A 13306-nucleotide genomic window follows, 5' to 3' on the forward strand; every position below is an offset into this window, starting at 1 on the left:
CCAGGGTCAAGGTGTTGAAGTCCACCCATGATGCAAATCATGTTACCAATGCCATATACAGTATACCACATTACTGTACAACAGCTCCATTCCTTTAACATGCATTGCAGTTGAGTCATTTGATTATCCAAAGCTTACACATCTTCAAAGCTTAAACCCCAATCTCCCTACTGTCGGCTTGAGCTGTAGATAGTAGATACTTAGAAATCACAAAGAGTAATTTAAAACAACAAGTGAGCTGTTAACGCATACAAAGCCATTATGTGGAAACCATTCCATAATATTAGAGCCAATGTGGAGTGTAATGTGTAGTACACCTCTACAACTACATTGCTACTGCAAAATGAAAGGTTACTATAATTTATGTATGCTGTTTATCCGGAATGGTTGCCACTAATGGCATTGAACAGAGTTTGTAGTTTAGTGGTTAATGCACCATCTAAAAAAGTAATGAAGGGGAACTTATTACGTCTATTTCTTTCTGATATTCCCCGCATTCTCAAGGAGGATGAGGCTTTTTTCCGAAACATCTGTGGTGAATAAATAAATAAATGTAAAGTGAGTCAGAAACAGAGAAATCAGTGTACAACTGCTTTCCAATTTGGAAAGCCAGAGAAAGTGGGAGATAGAGTGAAAGAAGAAAAATACATTTCATAATGCCCACCCCACCCCACCCCCCCATACTTTAACTTCCACTTCCTGTCATTCTCCAATCTTTCGCTCACTGAGACCTCCTCAGAGTCAATGAAAGAGATGGCCACAAACAAAAGCAGGATGAGAAAATGAAATGGCGAGGTTACAAAAAAAAACTCACGGTTAAGATGAATGAAATGATGGCTGATTTCTGTCGATGAATAAGTGGCACTTCATATATTTGAAAAGCTGAAAATTGTCCCAAAAAGATATTTGTCAGCAGTTTTATGTTACTTGTGTGTTTACACAACCTTCGTCCAGTGTGGTTAGAGAAACTTTGTCGGGCATGCCTTTGGTTCTAGTACTTTAAACACCTTTACTGCAAAAATGAAACTGCTTTTAATAATAATTTCAAGTATAAAATATAGCACAGGACTTTTTAAGTGATACAAACTATCCAAACAGGTTCTAAATTTTTGTACATTTTGAATCACAGAGTAGGACGGAGCCGAAATGAACTAACCCATAACTTCTAGAAGTTTCTTTTGTCCCACTGATGTCCACCCCACCCATCTAGGCTCCTCTGGTGTTCTCCAGTCTCTGTGTAAACTTTTTTTTTATGTCTCCATTACTCTAATGTATATTCGACCAGGTCACCTACCTGTGCGGCTGCTGTCGTGTGTCACTACTGGCTGCTCATCGTGCTGACATTCACTAGGGTCACTGCTCTGAAGAAGCTCCTCAAGTTGCTCCAAAACACACAGCCGGTCAGCGAGGTCCCGAATGCCAAGCCACTCTAGAACAGGAAGGCACTCTGGCGAGTTAGAACAATGGGGGTGGGGTCCAAAGACAGACACTTTTTTTTCAAAGGCTTTTTTTGGGGGTTGTAGAAAGAAATATATTTCATGTGAAAGATAGGGGATGTGAGGTATGTCCATTTCCTGATTGAGACAGAACCAAAAAAAGAATGCCCTTGTGTTGTTTTACCTTCTCACAGCCATTGGGGACCATACTGCAGCTGTGTAGTTACAGTAGGTGATAGAAAAATACCATGCTAAACTACTGGACTGCGACCAGCGAGAAATTCTGACAGATATGAAATACCTTAAGGGAGTGAGGCTGGTCCCAGATCAGTTGGTAGAGATAGCATGGGGTAGTGGTTCAATCCAAACAGGATGTAGGGATGTGCATAGTTTTAAATTACTTGATTGCCATAAATGCATAACACTCAATGTAGCCTGTGACATTTTGATGCTTTAAGGACTGACAAAAGGTAATTTAGATTTACTTTTATTGTGACAAAAACATTAAAATTCTCATTACTGTAATACAGGATGTTTTACATGTGAGTTTCTCATTTCTGTATTTGATATGGGATTACATAGGAGTTAAACATACTACATTGGCATAACTACTTAACTGAAATAATCATATTTTCTTGGGCTGTCAACGTTATCGTGTTAATGTATGTGATGAAATAAGTTTAATACATTGTTTTGTTATTTAATGGCTGCAGGTTTGGGTTCACAGTTTGGATTTCACATGCACTGCAAAGCATGTTGATGGAATATAGATTATGTTGATTTTGTTTTGTTTTTGCATCACAGTAAAGAGAATTGTGTGGATGCACAACAAAAAAAAGTAATAAAATAAAAATAAGCTTTATTTTCTTTAAGAAAAATATTATTTTTATTAGAACATATCCAGGTCGGAGTAAAATATGCCCTGGAACTGTTCTTGACAGGTTTTGTGAGTTTCAAAACCTACCAAAAAAAATAAAACTCTTTCAAACAACACATTTTTGAGAGAAGACTCATTACAAGAACTCTTGAATCACTTACACAAAACTTCACATAGCTATGAAACCGTCTGAATCATACAATAAACCAGACCCCTCTCTAATACGCCCCCAACCTTGGCAAAAACAGAAATAGGCTACAGAAGCCTCCTCCCCTCACACTCACACTCCTGCTGACGCTCGAACTTCAAGTCCCTTGACTGTTTCAGATAAACAGTTTATTCCACGGCCAGAGTGCCCAGAAGTGAATTCATGGAATCTGACATGGTTAAAAGTCCACAGATAGGTCTCCCAACAAAAGTTTCCAAAGGTTCTGACCTCAGAGTCCTGCCATGGTTGTGTCAGTGACACGATGTGCTTACGGTTTAAGTACTGAGCAAGTTATGGAGCATGTCAAGCATGATTCCCAGAACTACAAACCTGGGAGAATGTTTATCTATCCTATTAACTTCATGAACAAATTCCCTTCACATTTACTATCTACAATGTGCATACAGCAAATGCCTTTTTTGTCAACCGGTCGATAACTTTAAAGAAAGTTCAAACATTATCGTTTTAGGTGAATTTTAACTTTGAAGAACTTAGCATCCTTTTTACAGTGCAATCACAACAAGACAATTCACTGAAAGCCATTAAAAAGCTGAAAAATACAGCCAACACAAATTCAACTCACAGATACTCCTTTCCACCAAAGACGTCTTGTGTGAGAAAACTCCACTGAACTCTCCTTAACCGTTGACCATCCTAACCATTAGTCTCGAGTCGCACTCCTTTGTTCACACGCTCAAGGATATTACTGCAGTAAGCTTGTACACTGAACTAGCTAATGCATTCCATCAGGTGTGGCTGTAAGGATAGGTGGGCTGGATCACTGCCAGTTATCTACACACCTTCAAACCTGCCTGCTGCTGTTAACACTCCAACTTACATCAAAATTATCTAATTATCTGAGAATGGGTGTGCGATACATATCTAAAATCTGACTAAGATCATGGTTGAAAATGATTGTGGTTATACGAATTACTTTTGTATGATGCTTGTTCGAAACCCTTAAAAGTGATCAACTATCGTTTTCAGAAACATTTATGAATGAGTGAGGAGTTTGTTGGAATGTTTGTTAAAATTACTTTTCGCCATTTCAAAATTTAGATTTGCACCCATTACATTTCAATTTCTGTATGCTACAATAAACCAAATGTGTTTGATTTGTAGAGATGTTGACGCAAAATAAGCAACTTGCAGCGAACAAACCTTCCTCCGGGTAGTCACCACATTTAATTGGACGGGAATGAAAATGCATTCAAGATTGCTGGACAGAGTGTTAGTGACAATGCAACATCTACATTTCATTATATTTATGCATTGGGCAGACGGCAGGTTTAGACTTCACCAGTTCATGCATTCCCTGGGAATCGAACCCTTGACGTTGCTAGTGCCACGCTCTACTGTTAAACTACATGAATATAAAAGCCAATAATTCAATTTAGGTAACAAGATGTCGTCTATGTAATAACATATAGTTTTTATCATATTAGGGGGCCCTTGTCCATCAAAAGGCCAAGTAACCCCCCCGTTGTTGGTTGTTGGAGGACTAGTTGGTTAATCGAACATCGTGACCCAATAACCCTACAGTCAATCAATAACCCTAACAAGTTGTCAACAGAAAAATCCCTGAATGTCAGGCCAACTTGAGCAAGGAATGCACCTGCTGCGAACAGTTGAGAAATGTAGAAACAGGTGGCAAACCACAAGTCCTCCGATAAGAAACTGAAACACCTGGCTTGTCGTAACACAGCCAGCAGTTATTCCTTCCTCATTTTCCTAACTGCTGCCGCCCCGTGTCTTTTTTCAAGAGCAATTAAACAGAGCCAAGAGCAACATAGGTACTGGGCAACAACATGCTCTCAATCTATCATAAAGAATGCAATTAATAAAAAAGGCTTTATCTTCTGGAATTTTTTAATTTTTTTTATAAAGAAATAAATGACCCATGGCAAGGTTCAATACACATGTAATCCATAAAAAAATATCCCCTCCAGTGTGCCAATAAAGTTGAGCAAACCTTCTCAGTTAATACAATCTCACTTCCTTGACAATAAGTTATTTGGTTATACAATGAGAAAAATTCTGAAGTTCATGAATTTAAACCGTTTCAAAATGTCAGATTTTAAAGGTACACTATGCAAGTAGTTTGGTTAAAATTAACAAAATTTACACAAAGAGTCAATACATCATCAATCCTTCCAAAACATGTTTTTGTCTCACCCTGATTCACACTGGAAAGCCTATTACAAGTGTTATATTTTAGACCAAGCAGGATGGTTTTGACGAGAAATGGTGTACATACATCACTCGCCCGTCTCGTCATATCAGTAAATAGAGAATAGTTTCTCTGGCTACTTTGACACGTGTGGGAGTGGCATAGGTTAGTTGTTACAATGAGCGAGAAAGATTAACATGGAGCAGCTAAATCTTGAACCTCGAAACCTTGAATCGCTGGTTTAAAAAAACAAAAAACGCAGAACAGAGAAGAGTCAGCTGGCAAAAAGAGCGTGACTGAACTCGTAATAAAACAAGAATCAACATTGGCTTGGCTTTTCAGAGGTGGCAAGAAGTGAGGGATTTGAAATGTTGTAAAAGCGATGCAGAGATGGCGTTTTTACTACTCAACAAGTCAGTAAGGTATTTTATTGAACAGATAAATTGCCATATGTAGCTCTCTAACAGATTTCATTGTAAAGCATTATCTATTGTAAAGGGCCATTTCATTATGGTTGTTGTAGCGCTGTGCTGGAATTTATTTTATGTATTTTATGTCTATTAAAAACGACAGTAATGTCTTCAGCTAATCAGCTTAAGATCCTTTCTATCTAAACTGCTTGTATCCTTTAAGCCTAGTAGTGAATGTTTTATGAGCAGTAGGATAACCATAATCATCGGCACAGACATGCAGAGCCGAAGCACAACCAAAACAATGTTCTTCCGTAAAATGCATGCAGGTTTGTTTTAAACCGCCAAAAATTACATAGAGTACGTTTAAAATTCAGTGCTAGCTATACTTAGAAAGATCGGATAATTCAAAATGGATGTATTTCTGTAACCTGGTTTCTGATGGTCTGGAACATTTTGAATGGATGCTGACATTATCTAAATATTTACATTTCGTGCACAAGTTTCCCAGGAACCCCACGCAGACACTGTTTACTCGGGGTAATACATCAGGAATGTGGCCCAGGGTAGGTTTGAGTACAGGCCCGATGCTGGCACACTATCAAGCAGCCTCTGACAGTACAGTTCATTCCTGCCCTCATTATGCGGAGACACTCCATGTTCTCAGTACAGTGCTGACAGATGCCCAGGTTCATATCTGATCTAGGATTGATGTTAATGCTTAACTTATAACATTTAAGAATTGGAAGAGTAGCTCCCAAATGGTTTCTTGATCATTACATTAGGATATGCTTTATAAAGCCCAAAACTATTTCCAAAAATACCCAGTAGTTTGGTGTATAGGGTGATTAATCACATCTAATCTTTCAACACACTTCTCCTTTTACATTTCCAGTGTTTTTAGTCATAAAGACCAGAAGCTGACAATTGAATTAATCACCAAACGGATATGTATAGAAGTCTAAAGAGAACAATATGTAGTGGTGTTGTGATATTCTTAGCTAATGCAACGATAAACAGATCATGGGTCAATGACAAATTAGCATCTCCAATTCTTAGAAATGTGGTCAGTATTTAAATTGAGTCTGGAATGACGCTAAAAATGTCATGTGGTATGACCATCAAGTTGTGTCATTTTCCTTACACCTTGAAAATGTGTCAGTGTACACACACACACACACTATATATATATATACATACAGTCATGGCCAAAATTGTTGGCACCCCTGGTAAATATGATCAAAACTGTCTGTAAAAAATAATCTGCATTGTTTATCCTTTTGATCTTTCATTCAAAAAATTGCCAAAATTCTAACCTTTCATTGAAGCAAGAGAATTGAAAGTGGGGCTAAATCACATTATGAAATAAATGTTTTTCTCCAAAACATGTTGGCCACAATTATTGGCACCCTTTTATTAAATACTTTTTGCAACCTCCTTTTGCCAAGATAACAACTCTGAGTTTTCTCCTATAATGCCTGATGAGTTTGGAGAACACCTGACAAGAGATCAGAGACCATTCCTCCACACAGAATCTCTCCAGATCCTGCAGATTCCCAGATCCATGTTGGTGCTTCTTCTCTTCAGTTCAGTCCACTCATTTTCAATAGGGTTCAGGCCAGGGACTGGGATGGCCATTGCAGATCTTGGTTTTGTGCTCAGTGACCCATTTTTGTTTTGATTTTGATATTTGTTTTTGGATCACTGTCCTGTTGGAAGATCCAAACATGGCCCGTTATAAGATTTCTAGCCCCGGCTGTTAGGTTTCGATTTTTTATCTGTTGGTATTTGATCCAATCCATGATGCCATGTATCTGAACAAGATGTCCAGGACCTCTGGCATAAAATTAGGCCCACAGCAGTAAATATACAGCAGAGCATTTAATTTTACACATGGGGTACTTTTTTATCCCTGTGTGCACCTAACCCATCTTAAGTGTTTGCTGCCAAAAAAGCTATTTTTTTGTTTCATCTGTCCATAGAACGTATGAAAAGTACCTGACACAACTGGCACTTCAAACGGGACGGGTTCTATGGTCAGATGAAACAAAAAAATAGCTTTTTTGGCAGCAAACACTTAAGATGGGTTTGGTGCACACAGGGATAAAAAAGTACCCCATGTGTAAAATTAAATACTCTGCTGTATATTTACTGCTGTGGGCCTAATTTTCTGCCAGAGGTCCTGGACATCTTGTTCAGATACATGGCATCATGGATTGGATCAAATACCAACAGATAAAAAATCGAAACCTAACAGACTGTGCTAGAAATCTTATAACGGGCCATGTTTGGATCTTCCAACAGGACAGTGATCCAAAAACAAATATCAAAATCAAAACAAAAATGGGTCACTGAGCACAAAACCAAGATCTGCAATGGCCATCCCAGTCCCTGGCCTGAACCCTGTAGAAAATGAGTGGGCTGAACTGAAGAGAAGAAGCACCAACATGGATCTGGGAATCTGCAGGATCTGGAGAGATTCTGTGTGGAGGAATGGTCTCTGATCTCTTGTCAGGTGTTCTCCAAACTCATCAGGCATTATAGGAGAAAACTCAGAGCTGTTATCTTGGCAAAAGGAGGTTGCAAAAAGTATTTAATAAAAGGGTGCCAATAATTGTGGCCAACGTGTTTTGGAGAAAAACATTTATTTCATAATGTGATTTAGCCCCACTTTCAATTCTCTTGCTTCAATGAAAGGTTAGAATTTTGGCAATTTTTTGAATGAAAGATCAAAAGGATAAACAATGCAGATTATTTTTTACAGCCAGTTTTGATCATATTTACCAGGGGTGCCAACAATTTTGGCCATGACTGTATATATATATATATATATATATATATATATATATATATATATATATATATATATATAAAATATTTTCAAGGTAAAAGACAATTTTACAAATTACGAATTTTAAATTCATAAATATATTTTATGATTTAAAATAGTTTTCTTGTCATAAAAAGTCAAACTAACTGATATTTTAAAAGATTTATGCCATGAGGGTCCTCTATATGATGTCATTTCCTGGTTTGGTTAGTTTTTTTGCATGTTGGTTGCACCATGTTATATGTCATATATCAAGAAGACTAAAATGTTAGTAATGCAGTTAAAACAATTCTCTAGGAATTAATAATAGAGGATTATACCAAACCACCTTAAAAAAGAAATTCAAACATTTTATTATTTTTCTCTATTATGATTTCAGGAGGACAATTTTATCACCCTGACATTTTTAACTTATGCTGACCAAAGCAATTAATAAATTAAAATAGTTTTCAAAATTGGAGTTATATTCAAGTTACTGTGTGAATTGCATAATTTTTAAACAAATTAATAGATTTCGACACAAAAAATGTGTTGTTTTGTGATTGGCCCATACGCGCATATTACTATAAGAACTTTACCCTACTGTGACAAAAGGAAGCAGGATTTTCCATTGTATTTTCTTGTCTTACTTCCCGACCTCTGATGAATATTGCCGTTGGCAACAACGGTAAACTGTCTAATGCTGACAAGTGGTCGGGCAGCATTCCACAAGGGCTAGAGTTTCACCACGACAACATCCTAAACATGAACCTTAAAACATTAAAGCGGGAAAAATCAGAAGTGTGACCTTAGAAAACGTCTGTTAAGGCAGAGCGAGCAGCCCTCGGATAGTTAAAAACGCCACCCCCAACTTTCGCAGGCACTGTTTACATAACAGGGGAGCATTAGTGGAAGGTTTCCAGGGGTTTAATGAACTCCAGAGAGCTCGTCCATGTTAAGAATTCTTTTATGCTTTATGTAGGACATGATAACACTGACAATATTGTTGTTGGTGAAGGAGGAGCTAATAGAGAAGAAAGTTTGTGTGTGTTTAAGAGATGTTGTTGATGATGAGGCCACAAGAATGGCACAAAGGCAGAAGATAAAAAAAGTATATGGGTTTATTAGCCTTAAAGTCTCTGTGAATTTGAGTGCAGTTTTCTTTCTTTTCTTAATATTTATCAAATATTATATATATATATATATATTTTTTTTTTTACACAGCGATTAGGCTGTGTTTTTTTTAATGCCTGTTATGAACCACTAATTTGCTTATATAAAACCACTAAATATGCTATTGTTAGTCAGTTCCAGGTGGTATTTAGGGGGAGGGACCATTTAATTCTAGAGATCATATGATTGGACAAAAATCTGGGTAGTGCAACATGAGTCAAATCATTTTGCTTTGGTTTCCTGGTAAAGAAAACAGTACATTTTAAATGCAAAGTAATTTGTCAACGTTTAAGATTACACTAGACTCATATAGACATCTCAAAACTAAAAGACACAGACTTTTGGGAAAAACAAGACGTGCACCCCAAACCATAACAAGCTATTCTCACACACAAATTGAATTAGTCTTCCAACATGCATCCAATGAGTGGATAAGACGGTGACAAAAGGCACAGTCCGAGAACAAAGACGCATGCAGACAGAGAGATTAAGGCAGAAGGGGGAATTGAGAAACACATGGCAGGAACTGAGCAGGAAACGCAACATTCCATTCTGGAAAGGTCTGGCGCTGCAACCGTGGAGAAAGCGTAAAGCTCAGCCTCCCCCTGTGTCCATTACTCCCAGCTCGGAGAGATTCTCACACTGCAGGACTGGAAAAGAAGTAGGCCAAGAAACTCTGACACATCTGCTCCTTCTCTCTACCGCCATTTCCATGTTCGTCGCAATACGTCTTCGCGGCATTAATTCACCTCCTCCCTCAATTGAGCTGCTTTCTTGGAATTCAACCGTGATTCATTTCAAGGGATTACGTTCTTTTAAACATGTGAGAGGCCTGATGGGAAGTCAGTGTTGAGAGAAACCAGAGGACAGCACTCAGGGCCACAACACTTCAGTGCACACAGTGGATTTGACTGTTTTAGGACAGAACACACTTCCAAAATACTCATTTTTTTGGACATGGTTGCTTGGCAATACCAAGTTGTATTGTCAAGGCATTTTCTGAAGTATCATTGAGTACCATGTGAAACCACTATAGATTCATATACTGATCATACAGTACCATGGGTGAATCTGGGAATCTCCTAAACGCAGGACTGCCGTGGACAGCTAAAGCCTAAAATATTTGTTATCTTCATATTCTGTGCATTGGTTAGTTCGGAGCAGTGACAGATGTAAAATTTCACAATAAGTTTAAATAGATTTTTACCATTTTATCTGCATTTTTTTTTTATTAAATGTACCCTATGCATAATTTATGATAGCAAATTATTACATTAATTTACTCAAATTCAATTAGAATAATAAAACACTATAGGGTTGTTACCACTCAAATTAAATCATTATAAACTAAATCCGACTTTGCAATGCAGAGAAAACACAAAAAAATGCATCGGAAGTGGTATTTAGATATATTTACACTGCAGATTAATGCAGCTCAGCGGTGACATAAACCATTTAACCTGCCGTTATAAATGTATGTTTTGACGTTTGATGATATATGAAATTATAAAAAAAAATTAAAAAGACACTTTAAATATTAAACTAAAACCGCCACCTAAAAGTCACTGTTAATGAGCGAATACTTGAGTCATTAATTCAACCGATTCGTTCAAATGGACTGATTGATTCAGTAACGAAACGCTGCTGTGTGTTGCTCAGAAACGCAAAACAGTTCTGCTGTGGCTTTGTTTAGAACTATTTTCATTGATGAAATAGAGCAAAACAGGCAATATTGTATCTAAAATGTAAGTCACTTAATTGTTTATTAAACTCAGTGGTGGACAAAGTACACAAAGCAAGTACTTACGAGTACAATATATCAAGTACGATATATCGGCCACCATATCGGTACCGGACATCGATAAATATTAATTTTAAATATTACCGTTAGCAACCCGAAAAGAAAATTTTATTAAAGCCGATATATAATGGATCATTTCCTTCAGCTAAGACACTTGACATGCACACTGTTCTCCATAATGTTTTTTAATTGCTTGAAATATGATTGGAATCCCTTAAAAAAGGAAAAATTTGTAAACTGCAACATTTGCAGCGCAAGTCTGTCATATAGGCTACATAAAATTATAATGTGAACATTATAATTGTGTGCTTGGGACAATGGCCTTTAATGGTGAGACTTTTGTTTTTGTAATCAGGCATTATATTAATATTTGGATTTAGATTTATCTGCCAATATATTGGTTATCCTTATCGGACAAAACTTTCATTTTAACTGAAAGCAACTTGCACTGGCATATCTTGTGTCATTGTTTTGTCTCAAGATGCACACCAGTAATGTTTCTTTTTCAAAGGCACGTTTACAAAAGCTACTGAAATGCCCTAATTGAACTAAGGCCTAATCCTGGCTTACTCTTAAGCCCTGCCTGTGAAACCGGGCCTAAATATATTAAAATATCAGTTTAGGTTACTGATAGGCTACGTCATGTTTTCAAATACATGCTTATATATAGATTAGTATTTAAAAATAAGGAAAAACAAAATTTGTGTTGACAAATAATATAAAAACAGACAACACATAGGACTAAATCCATACAATTTTAAGAACACTATGCAAACATATTAGTTTTATATCATTTGATCTGCTACGGCAACGGGGGAAATGTATGTACATTAACTTGCATTATTTTAATGTTATGTTTAGGGTTGTTGTTTTTTTACCTACCCCATTGAGATGGTTATGTGAACATTTCCACATTCAAGCATTACAGTGAGCTGCCTTAAACAGCTCGCCCTTTTTACAGCAGATTTCGTTCGCAACAACTGACAATCATGACCTAAATATGATTTTCCTTTATAATAACCAATCCTAAAATTCAGCATTTGTAACTTTTCGCGCCATCGGACGCACACATACTCAAGTTCCGAGGATCTCCCGGTTCTTGGCAAATTTTCAGTCAGACTAGTGAACTCAGTTAACTGCAGACTTGAGTCGCAATCGGATCAGTAAAATTCACGAATAAATCATTTGGTGTGATTTGTGAACCGATTTAACAGGCTCATTGTGCTTTGGAGCATGTAACAATTTCTTCAATTCAAAGTAACGAGGAGGAACGGGATGTTTTTTAGGAATTTTTGTTTTTTAATTATGGTTTAGAATGTAGTGAAGTACTCCAGTATACTTGAAAAATGCACTTAAGTGCTGCTATAGCACTGTAACAAAGTAAAAAATACTTACTGACCACCACTGATTAAACGGTTGTATAAAATCAATATCGCATTTGCAATTGTGCTGATATTTGGGGGAAAATGGCACTATTTGTGTGATTGCTTAACTATATCATATGATATACTTTATAGCCTAAAAGACATACTCATACAGGGGCGTTTTTACAGCATTTTAATAGAGTAAATCATGCAGTGAATTCGGGATTTCTAAATGCGCATGTGTAGTAGTCTGACCTAAACTGAAAAAGTGACTAGGAAATATGACTAGGAACTATACTCTCATTCCTGTGTAATAATCAAAGGAACCGTGCTGCCGTACCATGGGTGCAGCCGGCGCAACGATATTACACAGCGCCTGAAAATAGTCCCCAGCTCGGTAACGTCCAACGTGACCGGCACTAAGTTTGTAATATTATTGTGCTTGCTGGTACGGCAGCACAGTTCCTTTATTATTACACAGGAATGAGAATATAGTTCCTAGTCATATTGGCCTAGAAAATCACAACTTTTCATTTTCTATCGGGCTTAAGTACACGATATAACTACAGAAGAGTCAAGTTTTAAATAGTAAAAATATCGAAACTCTTTGGACATGTTTTAGAGAGAGTCTAACGGTCTAATCAGTTTCAATGATCTATGCTAAAAGTGCTACCGCCAGACCCGGAGATCGGCTGAATGGATTTGAAAACGGTAAAACTCAACTGTTTAACTCTAGGGGACTTGGAAAATGAGCCTATTTCCAAAAAAAGTGGAGTGTTCCTTCAATGACCACTGAGTTTTTAAAAGGGCTGAACAAACACTGGTATCCTAAAGGTCACTTTATCTTTAGTCAAAAAGTAAAAGAAAAAGAAAGAGCTGCAACAGAGGCCTTGCAAACCTGTGTGCCATTATGGCAGAAAAATCCAACATGAGTCACAGAATAATTCCCTCTATTTCTTCTCTTCCTCCATACTCCAACTGCAACAAGGTCTCTATAATGTGGTTTTTCCCCCCACAAGTCCCTGATACAGGCCCAAGTATTTGGAAACAACGCTGCT

General features: G+C 37.2%; 1 protein-coding gene across 6 annotated transcripts in view; it reads right to left on the minus strand.

Moving 5' to 3' along the window:
• amot (angiomotin) overlaps window positions 1-13306 on the minus strand; it is a 32788-nt gene that overhangs the window by 13650 nt on the left and 5832 nt on the right. For 2 of the 6 annotated variants that reach the window (XM_079585371.1, XM_079585375.1), the window contains one exon: window positions 1295-1429. In XM_079585371.1, coding sequence (XP_079441497.1) covers window positions 1295-1429 — 135 coding nt within the window. Of the gene's footprint in view, window positions 1-469; window positions 531-814; window positions 883-1294; window positions 1430-3104; window positions 3245-13306 lie in introns of those variants that run through there. The other 4 variants (XM_079585372.1, XM_079585370.1, XM_079585373.1 and 1 more) reach the window with 4 other exon arrangements.

Source organism: Phoxinus phoxinus (assembly GCF_949152265.1).
Source record: "Phoxinus phoxinus genome assembly, chromosome: 17".
Classification (NCBI taxonomy): domain Eukaryota; kingdom Metazoa; phylum Chordata; class Actinopteri; order Cypriniformes; family Leuciscidae; genus Phoxinus; species Phoxinus phoxinus.